Here is an 18019-nt window from a genome sequence, read left to right as displayed (position 1 = left end):
CCACTTCCTTGCTAAAGAATCTGGACAGGGATCTAGAAGCAGTTTTGTAAATACTTTCCAAGCGTCTTTGAATGGACCGAGTTGATCTTGATGTGCTCCGGCTGCCCGAAGCCAGTTTTTGTTCACATTTTCGAATTTTTTTTTTCTGCATTGCATTGACTGGCCAAAATCTAGTCACTTGCCGTTGCAAAAATTACATTCGGTTTATTGTGTTTTTATACATTTTCAAAACTGCAATTCACCTTCTTTCCATAAGCCTTCTTTAAAATGTTTACGAAAATGGTTGTACAATTTTGCCAATTATAATCTTTTAAAATATAGAAATATATATTCTGTACTGAGAATTACTTGCCGTAATCCAGGTTGTAATTATAAAAGATTTGGTGATGTTCCAAGTTTCTCAATGGAATGTTTATTTCCATCTCATGGTTGATTAAAGATGACTGACCGTGGCGTGAAATCGGATGATCGCGAGTAAATGTCGGATGATCGTGAGTTAAGATCGAATGATCGCGAGCTAAGATCGGATGATCATGAGCTAAGATTGGATGATCGCGAGCTAAGATCGGATGATCGTGAGCTAAGATCGGATGATCGCGAGCTAAGATCGGATGATCGAGAGCTAAGATCGGATGATCGTGAGTTAAGATCAGATGATAGCGAGTTAAGATCCTGGTTGGGGGTTGACTCGGCCCATCATCCCTCTCCGATAAAGCACCACTTTGTGGGTAATTCAACAGCGGTAAACGGCAGATGAGCACCAACGCCTCAATGCTCATTAAAGCAGAAAATCCCTTTTGACTTCCGATCAAGCTATACGCAAGAAGCGGAAACAAGCTGGCATTCGGCCGATATTTACATTTTTTAATTTTTGAGATGCTATTTTTTTCTTGATTGAACGCGACGGCGATCGGGGCAAGGTCACAGCGGCTCACCCGGTTTGCAGCGCGTCGCTTTGAAGCACAGTTTCATCTTCTCCCGCGGCCCGAGCGTTATCCCTAAAACAATGACAGCAGCAGCAGCAGCAACAGCAGCCGCGTCAGCAGGAGCGTCGTCATCATCACCACCACCACCACCACCGGCATCCTTGGAGCAGGGGGGGGGGTTGACATCCGCATGCCTGAGCGGTTTCCGCTAACGGCGTGGAGTGCGAGCAAGCCCTCCGCGCTACCGGTTTCGCTCGAGCAATAAGTCGCCGGGCAGATGAAATAAACGGCGAGGATATGAACGGGCGTCCGTGCGTTTCTCCATCGGGCACGGGGCGCAACAGAGCGGCGGTGAAATCGTTCACCGTAGACACACAGGCGCGCGCACGCATGCACGTGTGTCGGCTCAATCGTTTGCTCACCCCATTTAGACAATCAATTGTTTATCATTATACAGATGCCCTTATAAGGTCACACACACAGATGCACATAGCGTTATTGACGAATGTGCCGAGTTTATTTTGTATGCATGTACGTTGAACTTCTTTCGCACCGTACGTAGACAACTGTGCTAATCGGAGGTCCTGTGTTGAGTCTATGGGCAGTGTTAGTCTACAGGAAGTACATATGTATGTTGAACTTCTTTCGCACCGTACGTAGACAACCGCGCTAATCGGAGGTGCTTGTGCAACCCTACCAAGGCAGCAGCAGCACCACCACCAAATAGCTTGTTTTTATTAGCATTCAAGCTTTTAAAGCTGCATCTGAGGCTGCGCTAACATTCGACGGCTTCGGGTGATCTTTAACTCACTCCAGCAGCAGCTTGGATTTAAGTTAGGGCACGAGTTTTTTTGTTCCCATCGATTAACGCGCGTGGATTGAGGACGAAGATTTCAATTAAACGAGGCATGGATAGCGCCAGGGATGAATGATGCCGCGCTTCTCATTGACGAGTGGGGCTGAGCCCAGAGGCTTAGCGAAGGTGACTTAAGGAGAGACGGCCGCGGTGCAAAGGCTTACGAAGTTTCACCCAAAAGTCAGAAGGAATTGTTTCAGGGCTGCTCTAACAAAGAGTGGTGGTGGCGGCGGCGGCTGTGGTGGTGCGTGGCTGGGAGGGGATCATCTCCGATTAATTATTCAGCCCTCAGCCGTTTGCTGGATGTTCCCACATTTCCGACGGAAGGTGCCAAAAGTCATCTCACTGGACAACTGCTGCCGCCCAGGAGGGGTGGGGCGGAGGGGCGATCCAACACCAACGTGGACTTGAATGAGAAAGTTTTATTGAGGATCGCGTCATGGTAACGCGGGTAACGGTTAAGCGGGTCATGGTCACGCGGGTCATGGAAAAGCGGGTCATGGTAATAGGGGTAAGGGTAACACGGGTCATGCTAACACGGGTCATGGTAACATGGGTCTTGGTAACGTGGGTCCTTTAGCCAAGGGCTAGGATTGGGGTTACGGTCAGGGTTCGAAATAGGGGTTACGATTCAGATTTGGAGTCGTGATTGGCGGTTAAGATTGGGGATGAGGGTTAGGAATGGGCCCTGCGGCCAGAGTACGGATTTACCTGTGCCAGCAGGCGGGGCCAAGCACGGAGACAGGAGCCACTCGCCACTCACGCTCGACACCTGGCTCACCTGGAACTCCCGCACGCTGCTTTCCACCTGCACACAAAGGTACAAAGACAAAGATCCCTCGTGTAGCCTTAACAGACCGTTGGGGCAAGTGCTGTTAGCGAGAACCTACGAAGGCCGGCACGGCACACGAGGGGGGTGGATGGCCAGCACCACGCTCGGCGCTGCCTTTGTCTCCCTCGTGGCGATGTTTACACACCGCATCAGGAATTCATTTGAAGCTGAGTCGACCTAGAGGAGGCCCACGACCGGTTCGGATAATTGTCACTGGTGTTGGTCGTGAGCGGGAATCCAACTCGGTTCGCTGGGTTCGCAGCGCAGCGTGCTAACCACTACACTCCTGCTCACCCCACACACAGACACGTGAATAAACACACACACGCCTTTACACGCATTCACTCAGACTTAGATCGTTCCCCGAAGGAGAAGTGTCTGAGCAAATTAATCTTTTGTAGCTTTTCATGAATAATCTCACCGGCAAAGAAAGCACGCATTCTCTACACGTTGGCCGTGGGAAAACGAACCAAATACGAAAACAATGTAAATGCAAATGATTTCAGAGAAGCGTGTTTTAAGATGCAACAACACTTCTAGGCTCCAGGTTCAGGCCTACAGACACAGACGAAGACTTCAAATGCTTCTATTCCAGGCAAGCTAATTAGTTATTTATCAGAAGCATCCTGGCCATAAATGATAGCTCCACAAAAGCGGCTCATTACGTGGACATGTAAAGCAGTCAAATACCCTAAACGCACGTTGATTCTAAATGTGGAGGGAAAAACCGGAGGACTTGAAGAAAAATCCACATGACCACGGGGGAGAGAGGCATGCAAACTCCAAATATACAGGAGTCAGGGTCGGGATCAAACCCACGACCTCCTGTATACATGTTTTTTGTCTGTTTGTTTGTGTTTCTCCCTTGTGATGGGACTTTGTATGATGAACGCTCGGGGTGACCGCTAAGGTCTGAATTGATCTGCAATAAGGTAGGGCACTGATAAGGGGTTGACAGGTATGTGTGCAAATGTATGGCTCTTTTGATTAAGGGGGTTAAAGAGGGCCCTTCCCCCATGCCGTGTGGGTCGCGGGGGTTACTTGACCATATTTCACCGTGCCGGTTGGTAAAGGAGGTTGTGGCTCGCGAGCAGTTCACACCCTCATTTGCCACCGATGTTAGCCGCCATGGCCGGGAATTGAACTGGGGCCGACAGATTAATAACACGGCGCGCCACCCACCGCGCGCTACCACTCCACCGCCGCTCCACATGACACTTCCGCATCGATTCTCCCCCCACCTTCTCACGGCAAAAGATACCACCACAGCAAATGCGAATAAATTTGGGTCAATTTTTTTTTTAGTTTTCTACTCTCCCTCTCTCGAGACAGAGAGAGAGAAACTTGAACAGAAGCCACCTGTTCACCGAGCACAGGCGCCGCCGGTGCTTAAGACAGCACATGCGAGCGGGCCGCCGCACAGAGCCCGTTGACCGAATAACCACTCTCCCGGTTGTTCCAAGGGCGCCGGAGAGAAACGGGAGCGGAGAGCTCTTTACATGTGGCCAAACTTCCAAACGAATCATTTCCGGGATTTGACGTGCGGTGGACTGGCAGGCCAGTTGGGCCCCGAGGGGAGCGAGTGTGGGCGGCGGAGGGGGAGGTGTTGCGGGCAATCCATAACCTACAAGGGCGACAAAATCTTCACGTCATTACCACCGCCTACCCTCTTTAACAAGCAACCAACCCCTGCCGGGCACTCAACTGGCACTTGAGATTGAGGTGTGTGTGTGTGTTAGTGGTGAGTCTCACCTGGTTGAGGTGTTTGTGTGTTCATGGTGTGTGTTCGTGGCGAGTCTCACCTGGTTGAGGTGTTTGTGGTGTGTGTCAGTGGCGAGTCTCACCTGGTTGAGGTGTTTGTGGTGTGTGTCAGTGGCGAGCCTCACCTGGTTGAGGTTCTCAATGTTGAGCTGCAGCAGGAGGGAGTGCGCGTCGCGCTGTACCCGGTGGCTCCGCGCGGCTTTGGCCGTCAGCCGGAGCGAGCGAGCGGTGCACACCACCGCCGTGTGCCGCAGCACGCGGTGACTGCGGTGTGGGGGTGGTCGGGAATAAACGGCGAGTTACCGCAAACCCTCGACTTACAGAGGACTTACAGAGACCGCCCGGGTGGCAGCTTTAGGGGACTTATGGGGCGTGTGCGCACGCGTTGGCGGGGCACTGCGGAGAAATTAACCACATTTCCCGGGATCCGAGACGTCTGCAAGTCACGGGGCGCGGGTCCCTCCTGTTCACCGCCGAATCTCGGAAACGCTCGCAAGTGACTCGGCGGTCATTTCATTTCGAGAGGCGTCGTGGCGCCGTTATTTTCAAAGACGTTGTTACTCCGTTGAAGAAAACCGAGGCGGTTCTCATCTCCCCTCACGTGGCATTCCACATTCCTATGGCAAGGGCGAGTCAATCCAGAGGACAAAACACCTGCCGACTTTCTCCATGAAATGGGTACGCACTTTCTCGACTCCCCACAGAGTGACGATGGCCTGAGTCAACTGACCAATCAGGATTTGAGCTCGCGATAACCTTTCCCCTTGATGCCATCGGAAGGTTGATTTCGCTCGGGGGGGGGGGGAAGGAGGGGGAAGAGGGGGGGAGGAGCGGAGGTGGGGGGGGGGGGGTCCACCTGAGCTTGGGGTGCCTCTCCGCGCCCTCGTAGTAGAAGATGAAGTTCACTTCGTGGACTCCCTCCTCCTCGGGCCCGCGGATCCACATGGGCAGCCGGAGCGTCGCGCCGGGCTCCAGCCGGCCGTGCGGCAGCGGCACCTCCACGATGCCATGGGACGCCGTCGCCGCCAGGGGGCGACCCCGAGGCTGCGTCGGCGGCGCCGGCGCCGGCTGCCGCGGCACGGGGGTGACGCAGGGCTGGGCCGGGCGCGGCCTCGTGGCGTAGGTGCCGGCGGCGGTGGCGCCGCCGGCGGTGGCGCCGTCACCGAAGGTAAAGAATTCGGGGTTGCGGGAGGCGACGCGGAGCGAGAGGAGCGCCCGCGGCCCCACGTTGGCGAACTCCGCGTGCGTCTTCTGGATCTCGCCGCACAGCAGCGCCGACGGGAAATTTATGAAGAAGACCTGCGAAGTTGGGGGGAGGGGGCGTGGGGGTGGGGGGGGTGGGGGGGGCGTTTGTCGACCGCCGTTAAGGTCAACAGCGGGCATGTTGGCACGGAGGTCACAGTGACCACACCGAAATGGTAAACTTGGGAGTCGAAAGTGAAGTGGAGTTTGTACGTTTCCCCCATCCCCCATCCCCCCCAGCACTGGAAGGCGCAGCCCCCTCCCCCCACTCCATCACTCCCCCCCCCCCCCCCCGTTCTACTGTTGTGGACCAGAGATCACTTGAAGGGATCTCAGAGGCAGCTCTGTGATATCCACTTTTGTGGGGGCTTTCTGTTACCGCGAAACACTCGAGTGGCTTTGCGAAAGACCCAATGTAACGATAGTTAAATTTTACGTTCCGGCATTGTAAAATAAAAATTAACTCGTAAAACCCCTGCTTAGCGTATCATAAAATTCACAGTAAAAGAGGAGCGTTCGTTTTGATGCGTGAAATAAATCAAGGCCACCGTCTTTTCCAACGACCTTCAGCAACATTTCATGGGAATGAGGAACAAGTTGATGATAGCGGGTTCCCCCCTTAGGGTGAAAAACTGTGGAGCGATAAATTAATTAGTCGTGAAACACAACACTGCATAAAATTACATCACTGAGATCAAAGGGAGAGCTAAAAATATTAGAACAATGTGTGTGTGTGGATCATCACAGCTGCTTGGCCATAACGAGCAATAAAGCACCTTTCAAATTAGCAATCTCAAATTTCTGCTCAGTCATACGTATATTGAACTTCTTTTGCGCACCGTACATCGCCAACCGTGCCAATCGGAGGTGTGAAATCAGTTGCAGTTATTACTGTACAGCTCTTTTACAGAAGCGACATGGCCACAAATGATAGCTCCACGAAGTGGCTCATCATCACGTGGAGATTTATTACAGCCAAATACTCGAAACGCGTGATGTTGATTCTAAATGTGGAAGGGAAAAACCAGAGAACCCGGAGAAAAGTCCACGTGACCACGGGGAGATAGAGAGACGCAAACTCCAAATATAGAGGGGTCAGGGTCGGGATCGAACCCACGATTTCCTGTATACCAGGTGAGGTATTTAAACATCTCGCCGCTGTGGCACCGAGTCCAAGGTCGCAGTACGTACTCAACTTTTATAGCAAAGATAACCCGAGTCAAACAACCTAGCCGGACAATGCCATCCCCACCCATAGGTACACGATCGCAAAAACCTACACTCATCTGTTATGGACGGTCAGCCAATCTAACGGAGCAATGCCATCCGCCCAAGCGCTTGGGCCGGGAAAGGCACCGCTCTCTGCTTTCTGTTTTTAGTTTTGCTGTCCTTCCCCCGCACCTCCGATTGGCTACGTACGGTGCGAAAGAAGTTCAACACACATATGTAGGAAGGGCAAAAATCTACCAGCAGGGATGCGCTGCTGGCAGTGTGGTCTAACCTAGGGGACCCCCCTTCACCGCCCCCCAACGTGGCAGCTGTCCCTGTGCGGCTCAAGCAACTCAGCACCTGGCCTGACAGCGGGTGCCAGCCTGCCAGTAGTGGCGGGGGGGGGGGGGGCGGGCGACGGCGATGACTGCGAATAAACACGGCCACCGTTTAACGCACGGCGTCATAGATGCGCGAACGCATTACGACAACGCTACGTAGCTCCGCTACGTCGAGCGAACCCCACTGCGACACGAGCCGGGGCACAAGCCCGAGTCGTCGTAATCGATGTGGCACCTGCAGCAGGGGCATCGGCGGGGTGACGAGGGGGTCGAGCCGCCGGTCGGGCCCGTACTGCACGGTCGTCTTCTCGGCCAGCGTGCCGTTGAGCCGAGGGCCCTGCACCTCCAGGTCCTGGCGGCCGCGCACCACCATGCCGTTTCCGGGCACCTTCACTGCACGCCCACAGCGAGACGTGGGTGGGTGGGCAAGTGTTGGGTGAGTGGAGTGGGTGAGTGTTGGATGAATGAGTGGGTGGATAGGTGGATGTGTGGGTGAGTGGGTGGGTGGGAAAGTGAGTGGGTGAATCAGTAAATGGGTGAGTGAGTAGGTTGGTGAGTAAGTGGGTAGCTGAGTAAGTGGGTGAGTGAGTTGGTGAGCAGGTGGTTGAGTGGGTAAGCGAGTGAGTAGGTCAGTGGTAGGTTGGTGAAGGCAGGGAACACAGACGTTGGGAATGTACTACAGTACAAAAATGGCGTTTGCTGTACAGCCCACAATCCAGCCCCACAGAAGCCGACAAGACCTAGGCTAGAACTAATTGTAACAATAATGTGTTACATTTGGCATTTTTCCCATTCGTATACCACAGGGCTACCGCAAAGGTGCTATGCTTCACATACACAGCCTGCATCATCATCACCACCACCACCACCACCACAAAAAAGTCACTTAATGATTACACCCATGATTACTCCGATTAGCAGTTGGCTACGTACGGTACATAAAGTTCAACACACACACACACACACATATAAATTGAACGAGTGTTCGTCCAAAATCACAAAAGTATCCGCAAGTGAATCTCTTCCTGGCGAGGGTAAAACTATTGGCGGCCAGCAACTGGAGGGCAGCAGCGGACCAAGAAGAAAATATTCGAAGAGCAGAAACTTTAATTTATTTCAAAGAAGCCTACGATTAACTTAATGCAACTCTGACGGCAGCGTTAATACCCAAGCGGCAGACCATTGCAATATTGGCGATAACTATCGGGGGGATGGGGGGGGGGGACCAACTAAAGTAGAGCTCCGTTTTGTTTGTCATCCTTTTTGAATGCGTCACTGAATTTCACGTCACACTATCAGTTTAAATGTAGTGGATGTTCCTCCGATCGAGTACTGCTTTCCTGAAAGGCGCCGTTTATTGGTGCTTCAACGCAATGCGAGAAATCCGATTTGTTATCATTGTTGTTATTATCATCGTCGTCATTGTCCCGTGTTGAAGAAAAATCACGCGTACCGCGTATAATCAGAAAACGCTTTCCCAACACGCGCGGCGTCGTCCTCCGGAGCGTTACATCGGTGACAAAAGCGTCACGTGACAAAAGTGACAAACTTTTAGCGGAGCCTTTTCCTATCTATGTTTTTTGGAAACCATTTGGATGAAAGTGGCCAGATTTCTGAAAGGGCAAATCCCAAATAGCAACAACTTCACACTTAAGTTAAATTCATTTTGGATCATCTGAACCAAAGTAAACTACTAAACTATTATTTTTTATATTTTACCAAGTGAGGCCCAACTGAGCTATATAGCTCTTTTTCAGACGCGACCGGGCTATCACAAATGATAGCTCACTGAAGTGGCTTCTCACGTGGAAATTTATCGCAGCTAAATACTCTAAATGTACTTTTCAAAATGCGGAGGGAAAACCAGAGGACCTGCAGAAAAATCCACGTGACCACGGGGAGAGAGAGAGACACGCAAACTCCAAATATGCAGGCGTCAGTGTTGGGATCGAACGCACGACCTCCTGTATCCAAGGTGAGATAGTTATACATCTCGCCCCCCTAACCCCCCACCCCCCCCACCCATCCGAGCCTGTTACATACGGAGAGAGGGAACACTCTTAACGTATTAAATCTTAGCTGCAAAGCGACAATGCAATCGGATCTCGCGGCATGCACCCGAGAACCCAGGCGGCGTAGTGTTGGTTGCCCCGCGAGCGAACCTGCGCTGAAGGGATCTTCGGGGTCGACGGCCGCCGAGGGAAGGGTGCTGAGGCTGTAGACGAGGCCCAAGATGTGCAGCTCCCCCGTCTGCTTCGGCAAGAGACGCAGTCTCGCCTGCGCCACCACGCACACGGGAGGACAGCGACGGATTTGGGACTTCCTCGAAGAAATGCAATTTGGAATGGTTCGCGATGTTAGGAGGAGCCAAACGAAACGGAGGTGGATGGACAACAAGGGCTGTACCGTGGAGGGTAAGGCGTTCTTTCTCTGGATGCTTTCTCTGCATGGACAAGGCAATACCGTGGCGAATAAGGTGTGCGTTCTCTGGTTGCTTTCTCTTGATGGACAGCAAGGGCTGTACTGTGGAGAATAAGGTGTGTTTTCTCTTGCACATACAAGAGTGCGCGGTCGTGGTGCTCTGGAAGAATCATGTTCAGCAGCCAGAACTCACCCAGGGCAAACCACGCAAAGTAAAGTGTCAAACGCACCTCCGACTAGCTATGTTTGGTGGGAAAGAAGTTCAACATACACACACCTCCACAGTGGCCTCTCCCTGTATGTTACTCAGTGTCATTTTTAAACCACCGGGGAATTATAAATCCGGGGTGTGTGATGAGCGAGCGAGCGAGCAGCTGCGGAATGAGCTGCCAGCAAACTTTTGAATGGGTTCGTGCATTCTCTCTCTTTTCTCCATTCTTATGTCACACCGTGATGCCCGACAAAGGAAAATTCAAAATTTAATCTGAGCTTGCCCTTGAAACAAAACATTTCGTCTTTGTCCTTCGTCGACAGCTTTATTTGAACCTCGGGAGGCAAACCCACGCACGGTCTGTCGGTATGGCCGCGTGTACGTGCGCGAGTGTGCGCGTCCGTCCATTTGGTCATCAATCAGTCAAGTCAGTCCATCAGACATTCCGTCCATCGGCCCGTCCGTTCGTCTGTCAGTCGTGACGCCCATCAATCAATAATTCCATCTGTCAGTCACTCAGTCGGTCAGTCATTACATTTGTCAGTCACTCAGTCAGTCAGTCAGACATTCTGTGCATCCATCAGTCATTCAGTCCATCAGTCAGTCATTCCGTTGTCGGTCTGTCAGTCCGTTTCGTCAGTCAGTCCCATACCAAGCTGGCACCAATTAATTTCTGGCTTTGGCTCTGGATTTCAGGCGCCCCCGTGATTAAACCGGGTTCTCAAAAGTGGTGGACTAAGCCCGGTCACCAATGACCGCAAAAACAACAAAATTGACCATCACATAAAATTTAGTTTTACACTTTCTTTGTATAAATTCCAATGGTAAGAAGTAAAAAAACAGAGAAAACTGTTTTACTGCAATGTGACGCGCATCACCCTGCACCGGGGCCGGTGGGAATGTACCACCCGTATGGATGTACGTACGTTGGACTTCTTTCGCACTGTACGTAGCCAACCGTGCTTAAACGGAGGTGCGGATGAGAGGTCACCTGAGGGGCTGCTGTGTTAGTGAATGTGCGAGCAGGTCAACTCACGGCTTTGGTTTCCTCGCTCTGCAGAACAAACTCGGGATTGACTTCCGTTTTTATGAGGTCACTTCCTGCCGGCATCTGCGGGAACAGAGAGGACGTGTGAGATGGTGATGGCGGTGGCACGGGGTGGGCTGGTTAGGTGCCGAGCGGGTGACCACCAAGAAGAGTTCCTGGGTTCGAATCCAGGTTTCAGCCGCCCAACCACAGTGGTTAAACTGGGTTCTCAAGAATAGAAAGTTGATGGTCTCAGCCTGGTGACCAATTACTGCATAAAAAAATCCAATTATATGGGCACAACTGAGATCCTATTTTTTGTTTATCCAGGTTTAAGCTCTTCGCTCTTTTTCAGAGGCGACCTGGCCACACATGATAGCTCAACAAAAGTGGCTCGTCATGTGGAAATTCATAGCAGGCAAATAATCTAAACGCATGTTTCTGAATGTGAAGGGAAAAACCAGAGGACCTGGGGAAAAATCTACGCGACCATGGGGAGAGACAGAACATGCAAACTTCAAATATACAGGCGACCGCACCCACAACCTTCTGTATACAAGGCGAGGTGGTTAACATCTCGCCGCAACAGCACCCCAGTCAGTTCTCCCGGCGCGGCAGTTAAAACAACGGTGCAAGTTTTTTAAATCGCCCACCCCCCACCTCCGGTTGTCCACCCAGGGGTTGAGTTGGCTACAACCACAGTAAGCCAATCCGGCAAGCTGCGAGCGGTGGGGTCAAGTGTGTGTACTCCCACCTCTTCCATGACATCTGGCCAGGGTGGAAGAGCAGGCAGAAAATGCCCCTGGACAGTGGGCTCGTTAGAGATCCCTCTTAAGTGGGGGCCCATTTTGCTGCCAGCAGTGGCATTAGCAGGCAATTGCAGGGCTGCGCCTTTGCTTATATGTACAACAACAACAACAACAGGGCACTGAAGGGCAAGCGGAATGCAATTTTGGAGTTTTTTTTTTTTAAACCCTATGACATTTTCAGCAAAGGCACCGGACTCGAAAAACAAACACGCGTACAGGCGGGCCGCGTGAAACGAAGACACGGGCCGGGTGAAACGAAGACACGGGCCGGGTGAAACGAAGACACCGGCCGTGTTTAGCGAAGACACGGGCCGAGTGAAACGAAGACACGGGCCGTGTTTAGTGAAGACACCGGCCGGGTGAAACGAAGACACGGGCCGAGTGAAACGAAGACACGGGCCGTGTGAAACGAAGACACCGGCCGGGTGAAACGAAGATACGGGCCGGGTGAAACGAAGACACGGGCCGAGTGAAACGAAGACATGGGCCGGGTGAAACGAAGACACGGGCCGGGTGAAACGAACGAAGACACGGGCCGAGTGAAACGAAGACACCGGCCGGGTGAAACGAAGATACGGGCCGGGTGAAACGAAGACACGGGCCGAGTGAAACGAAGACACGGGCCGGGTGAAACGAAGACACGGGCCGGGTGAAACGAAGACACCGGCCGGGTGAAACGAAGACACGGGCCATGTTTAGCGAAGACACCGGCCGCGTGAAGCGAAGACAGAGGCCATATCAGGCCCTCACCGTTGACGTTGAGAAGCTAGGCGAGTGCCGACAATGGCGCTCACCGCTCTCTCTGCGTCACGACATGGACCTGCCCTTTGAGACTGGTGGCGCGGTCACGATCGCGATGAGGGCGATGACGAGCACGACGACGAGGGCGACGACGACGGCGCGTGTGACGACGAGGGCGACGATGACAAGGGTGATGATGAGGGTGATGACGAGGGCCACGACGACGACGAGTGCGTCGATGAGGGCGACAACGACGAGCTCAACGATGAAGAGCGCGACGACGACGACGACGACGAGGGTGATGGCGACGAGCGCGACGTCTCACCTTCTCGTTGGTGACGGCGGATGGCGAGGTGTCGGCCGGCGCCGGGGAGAGAAAATCCCGCGCCTGGAACTTCCAGAGCAGCGCCAGGTCGGTCAGGACCAGCGGGATCTTCAGGGGGTTCCTGAAGCACACCTCCACCGTGATGGGCTCTGAAAGCACACACACAGGAGAGTCATCAACAACGGGTATCGGTAAAAAAACAAAAGCCTCTATCGGAAACAATACAACATGGAAGTATATAGCGGCCGCTGTCAAGACGCTACAAGCTCATTCGTTTTATACAGAGAGAGACAGGCAGTCAGTCATCGGCAGAGGGGCAGAGAATCAACAGCGTGGATGGCTTGGGGAAGGGAGTTCTAGACAATGTGGGCAGCAGAAGAGAATGAGCCATCTCCCACTGAGCAAAGGCTGTGTGTGGGCTTCAACAGAAAGCCTTTGTTGCTGGAGCAGAGAGTTAATGGAGGGGAGTAGAGTGAGATGAGAGATAGGAGAGTGAGTGGAGGTGAGCAGGGTGAGATGAGAGGGGAGATGTAGGGGAGTGCGTGGAGGGGAGTGGAGTAAGATCAGAGGGGAGAGGCAGGAGAGTGTGTGGAGGGGAGTAGAGTGAGATGAGAGGGGAGATGTAGGGGAGTGCGTGGAGGGGAGTGGAGTAAGATCAGAGGGGAGAGGTAGGAGAGTGCGTGGAGGGGAGTAGAGTGAGATGAGAGGGGAGAGGTAGGAGAGTGTGTGGAGGGAAGTGGAGTGGATGAGAGAGGAGAGGTAAGGGAGTGTGTGGAGGGTAGGAGAGGAGCAAGATCATTAAGGATCTTTAAAAACGGTGAGTGCGATCTCGAAATTGAAGCCTCCCTCAATCGCAAGACTTTTTTCAGGAGGGTCCTGCATCAGGATGTTAAGCAAGTTCTATTCACGATATTTCAGCATGAAGTTGGAATTCGGAGTACACGGATAAAACCCCAAAAAACATATAATGAGGGGGTAATGTTCAAGGCTCTGCCCCACTTAGTTTCAATCCATTGCTGTATGGTGCTCTCATAGTAATAATAAGTGGCTCCGCTAAGCCTGACGCAATTGTCTGGCTCGCCCACTGGTTCACTGAAGTGTGCATGCACGGCAACTGCCCGTATCCTGCGGCGGCACGCGGGCCAGGGACAAAAGCCACATCCCCGAGCCAACATGGTGCACAGCAGCAACACAAAGACAAACATCCCCCGCATAGCCTCAACAGACTTCGGGGGATAAGTCCCATGAAGGCTGGAACGGGCACACGAGTGGGTGGCTGGCTGGCACCACGCCAGGCCGCTTTTGTCTCCCCAGTGCTGATGCTTCCACACCACACCAACTGCCAAGTTGGAGGGCCGGTAGTCAAAACGTCACCGCTCAGCCGCTCGGGTGAATACTTTTTTGATTCAAGTGAACAAAGCGAACGATTTGGCCCTCTCGTCGAGCGCGCGGGGAAGATGCCAGACGTGTGAGGAGGCAACACCATCCCCTGTACAGATGGGCACGGACGATCCACATGTTGCTGTACCGCCTTCTCCTGGCGCGCCAGCGATACGGCACCTTCTCGACGCCCACGGGAAGAAGAGAGTTTCACGATATCCGAGCGGCGATGCGCCAACCCTCGCTGCTGCCTCCAAAAGCGCTGGATTCAAGGCAGCCACGTGCAGAGCGGCCACCACCGCCGCCCGCCGGCTAACGATCACAATGATGATGATGATGATGAATCGTTATATTGCTGCGGCCACCGCCACTACCAATCCTTTGACATCAATGTATAGGTCAAGGTCGGGGGGCGTGCCAAGAGAAGCGATTGTTGTTAAAAGTAGCAGCTTGGAAACGATTAAAGAAACCGCGCAAACGCAACCTCACGCGAGCGGAGATTAGCGCTCTTAATTAGGGGGCGACCCCCAGGCTGCCCCACCCCCGTCCCACGCACAGCTGGCGCCAATGACGCCGATTATCGGCGGGTGTCCAAGTGGAGCGCCGCAAGGGGTTGGGAGAGAGCGGTGGGGGTTGAGCGACGGGCGCTTGCGCAAGCGAGGATTTAATTAAGAGGCAACGGTCGGACGTAAAGTCGACCGGACCTAGTGCCTCCCCCCTCCCCCCCCCCCCCCCCCTCGGCACAGCGATAGAATAATTAAGATAAATAAATTACGATGAGCGTGGATTAACGAGCGCAGGGGACGTGCAGGAGGAGGGCGGAGATGTTGGGTGGGTGCGGAGGGTAGGGGAAATAACTTGGGGTACTGCTGGGAATCCCGAATGAGAGAGGAAATATTAAGTTAACTTATTTGATGTCGGTCCTTTGAGACAAGGATGATAACAAGTAGGCACTGGAATGGAGATTAGAAAATGTAATTAACAACAAGTTACGGGACTGAGCTAACGTGCAGCCCAATCGACGCTAAATTCCTGGCACACGCGGCCCACTAGAGATGTCTCAATTTTCAGAATCAGAATCTTCGTGTGGACATGTACGACGCTCTTTTTCACAGACGTCCAATCCAGTGACTTTATATATATATAAAAATTACACGTTTCACCGTAACATATTCTTGGTTCTTTCAGTAAAGTCACGTGACTTTACCGAAAGAACCAAGAATATGAATCCCTGCAGTCACGAAAGCTTTAAATCAAAATTCACCGTAGCATGTTGGGCAAATCAGCACGAGTGGATTTTGAAATAGCGCTTAGTTTCGGCAAACCTGTGGACTGGTTTTGACTTTTTAAGTGTGGCTTGTAAAAAGCGACGCCAATATTGTAATGTTTTTCGTCTTTTTTCCACAATTCTCTCTAGATTATGTATATCGGCACCAAGTCGTGAGAATAATTCCATTCCGGTCTCTCATGTTAGAGAAGGGCCCCGCAGAAGCGGGAATCACAGAACTCACTATCAGATACCTTCAAGCCATACACGAGGGGAGGCAGCACTTTCCCACCTGCCCTGCCTGTGAGAGCAATGTTTGCGACGGTGGGCGAGTTGTTAACTACCTCGCCTGGGATACTGGAGGTCGTGGGTTAAATCACAACCCTGACGCCTTCTGTATACAGTAAAACCTTGGATTGCGAGTAACTTGATCTTGCGAGTGTTTTGCAAGACGAGCAAAATTTTTAATTCAATATTAATTTGATAAACGAGCGAGGTCTTGCAATACGTGTAGTGTACGTATACGCTGTCTGCCGAGCATCACGCGATCACAACTGATATACGAGTGCTTCGATATACGAGTGCTTTGGATTAAAAACACGTTTCCGGAACGAATTATGCTCGCAATCCAAGGTTTTACTGTATTTGGAGTTGTCTCCTCGTGGCCGCGTGGATTTTTCTCCGGATCCTCCGGTTTTTCCCTCCACATTTAGAATGAATGTGCGTTTAGAGTATTTGGCTGCTTTACATGTCCAGATGATGAGCTGCTTTGTTGAGCGATAATTTATGGCCAGGCCTCTTCTGAAAAACAGCCATTTAGCTCAGTGGGCCTTACCCGGTAAAATGTAAGTAGTTTAGTTTAAGTTTAGTTCATTTGTCTTTCTCGGAGTGGGAATTTTGCAAGATTAAAAAAAAATTGTGTTAGTTCGGCCTCAACTTGACAGACGGTGGCAGCTGCTCAGCGCCAACCTTTTAAATCCATTACCGATCAGCGGCGCTGACCCAAAAAGCTCCGGTCCTATCGCCGCAGCAGTAGCATGGCTGTAAAGACCACCGTCTTCTCCTGTGATTGGGGGGGGGGGGGGCAGTGGCGGAGGTGGCGTCGCTGCTTGTCTGCTTGTGCCAGCACACCGTTAAGCCTCTTACGCACAGCTTAAAACGTATGCATCGCGCCACACCTCCCCACGGCCCCCTCCTACCCTCCCCGGCTTTGTAATAACAATAAAAGCATGACCGCTGAAGGGTATTATTTATTTGCACGTTACTTATTTCCTGCGGGACGGACGATAATCACCCGACGCTCTGTGTTGGCGCTCTTTTGAACGGGAAGAGGTTGTGGGTTTGAACGGCCGATCGGGGCCTCGACTCAGCTCAATGCCCTTCAAGAGTGAACGCCGTTCCAAGCCAGCAAAGCCAGTCTATTATTAAGACAGCCTCGGGTTTGTTGTTTCAGGAGTCGGCCGCGCAGAGAATTGCTCGCGCGGAAACACACACGTACACAAACGTGGACGCGTGTCTTGGGCGTGCGCTCAGGCACACAGGTGGGGTAGCGGGGGGGGCCCCACACATAAAGGGTTCAGATAATCATCACTGCATTGGTCGTGAGCGGGAATCGAACTCAGGTAGGCTGGGTTCGTTGCGCGTCGCGTTAAAACGCTGCGCCACCGCTCCACACGCACAAATGCGCACAACAAAAACGATAACCGCCATTCGCCAAACCAAGTGCCGGTGACATCACCACGGCGCTTGTGCCAGGCTATGTGCACTTTTAAGGCCACGTGAAGTGTCGAACGCCCGCTGCCAGGAGGTCACGGGAAAGACCCAGTTGCCAATGCATGCACACAATGGCAAAAATCCCCCCCCCCCCCCCGTACAGCCTTAACAGACTGTTGGGGAAAGTGTTGTTGGCGAAAACTTATGAAGGCCGGCATGGCACACAAGGGGGTGGGTGGCCAGCAGCACGCCCGACCGCCTTTGTCTCACCAGTGGTGATGTTTACACATCTCACCAGCTACTCATTTGAGGCCGAGTCGTCGCTGGTGTCGGCTTGGAGTGACAATCGAGCTGGGGCCTGCCAGGTTCGCAGCGCAGCACACTAACCACTACACCACCGCTCCCTGCAGACAAACAAAGACGCACATACGCGCGTCCGCACGGCGCACCCACCGTGCAGCACCGCGACGGGAGGGCGCGTGTTGTCGGTGTGCGCGCTCAGGCACTGCTGGTAGGGGGCCAGGGCTGAGGAGGAGGCGGCCGACGTGGGGCCGCCGCCGCTGCCGCCCCCCCGCGCCGCCACCGCCGCCGACACCAGCACCTCCTCCAGCTCGCGCCACTGCACCGCCGCTTCGCGGTCGTGCTCCTGGTCCAGCGAGATGTGAGTCGCCGCCTGCATCTCGCCTGCCGCGCCGGGACAACGGGGAGAGGCGAGGGGGGGAGGTGAGGGGTTTGGAGTGGGGGGGGGGGGGGGTCACGCTGACCGTCGATCGATTAGCAGTCAGCCGGGCGTACGGGCCCGTCAACCGCGTGCCGCAGCAGTCGCCGCAACCGCCACGGTGCGCTGCCAGTGTCAAGAACGGGAAAGGTGCAGGCCCGGCAATCGCCTGCTCGTGCCACATCTGGGCCTCTGCGACAAAGGAGCCGTGCCGCGCGCAGCGCGGCGACGCCACGGAGG

General features: G+C 53.2%; 1 protein-coding gene across 1 annotated transcript in view; it reads right to left on the bottom strand.

Moving 5' to 3' along the window:
* The window catches only part of TRAPPC8 (trafficking protein particle complex subunit 8), a 64010-nt gene that overhangs the window by 21045 nt on the left and 24946 nt on the right, over window positions 1-18019 (bottom strand). The window contains exons 16-24 of the mRNA XM_032971041.2: window positions 17515-17745; window positions 12702-12850; window positions 10836-10910; window positions 9330-9444; window positions 7403-7560; window positions 5232-5674; window positions 4501-4639; window positions 2494-2590; window positions 936-998 (exon numbers count right to left, since the gene is read on the bottom strand). Coding sequence (XP_032826932.2) covers window positions 936-998; window positions 2494-2590; window positions 4501-4639; window positions 5232-5674; window positions 7403-7560; window positions 9330-9444; window positions 10836-10910; window positions 12702-12850; window positions 17515-17745 — 1470 coding nt within the window. The remainder of the gene's footprint in view (window positions 1-935; window positions 999-2493; window positions 2591-4500; window positions 4640-5231; window positions 5675-7402; window positions 7561-9329; window positions 9445-10835; window positions 10911-12701; window positions 12851-17514; window positions 17746-18019) is intronic.

Source organism: Petromyzon marinus, chromosome 45 (assembly GCF_048934315.1).
Source record: "Petromyzon marinus isolate PM22_M1 ecotype Great Lakes invasive population chromosome 45, UKy_Petmar_22M1.pri1.0, whole genome shotgun sequence".
NCBI classification, from domain to species: domain Eukaryota; kingdom Metazoa; phylum Chordata; class Hyperoartia; order Petromyzontiformes; family Petromyzontidae; genus Petromyzon; species Petromyzon marinus.
Note: the sequence above shows the minus strand (reverse complement) of the source record. Positions and strands in the feature narration are given on the sequence as shown.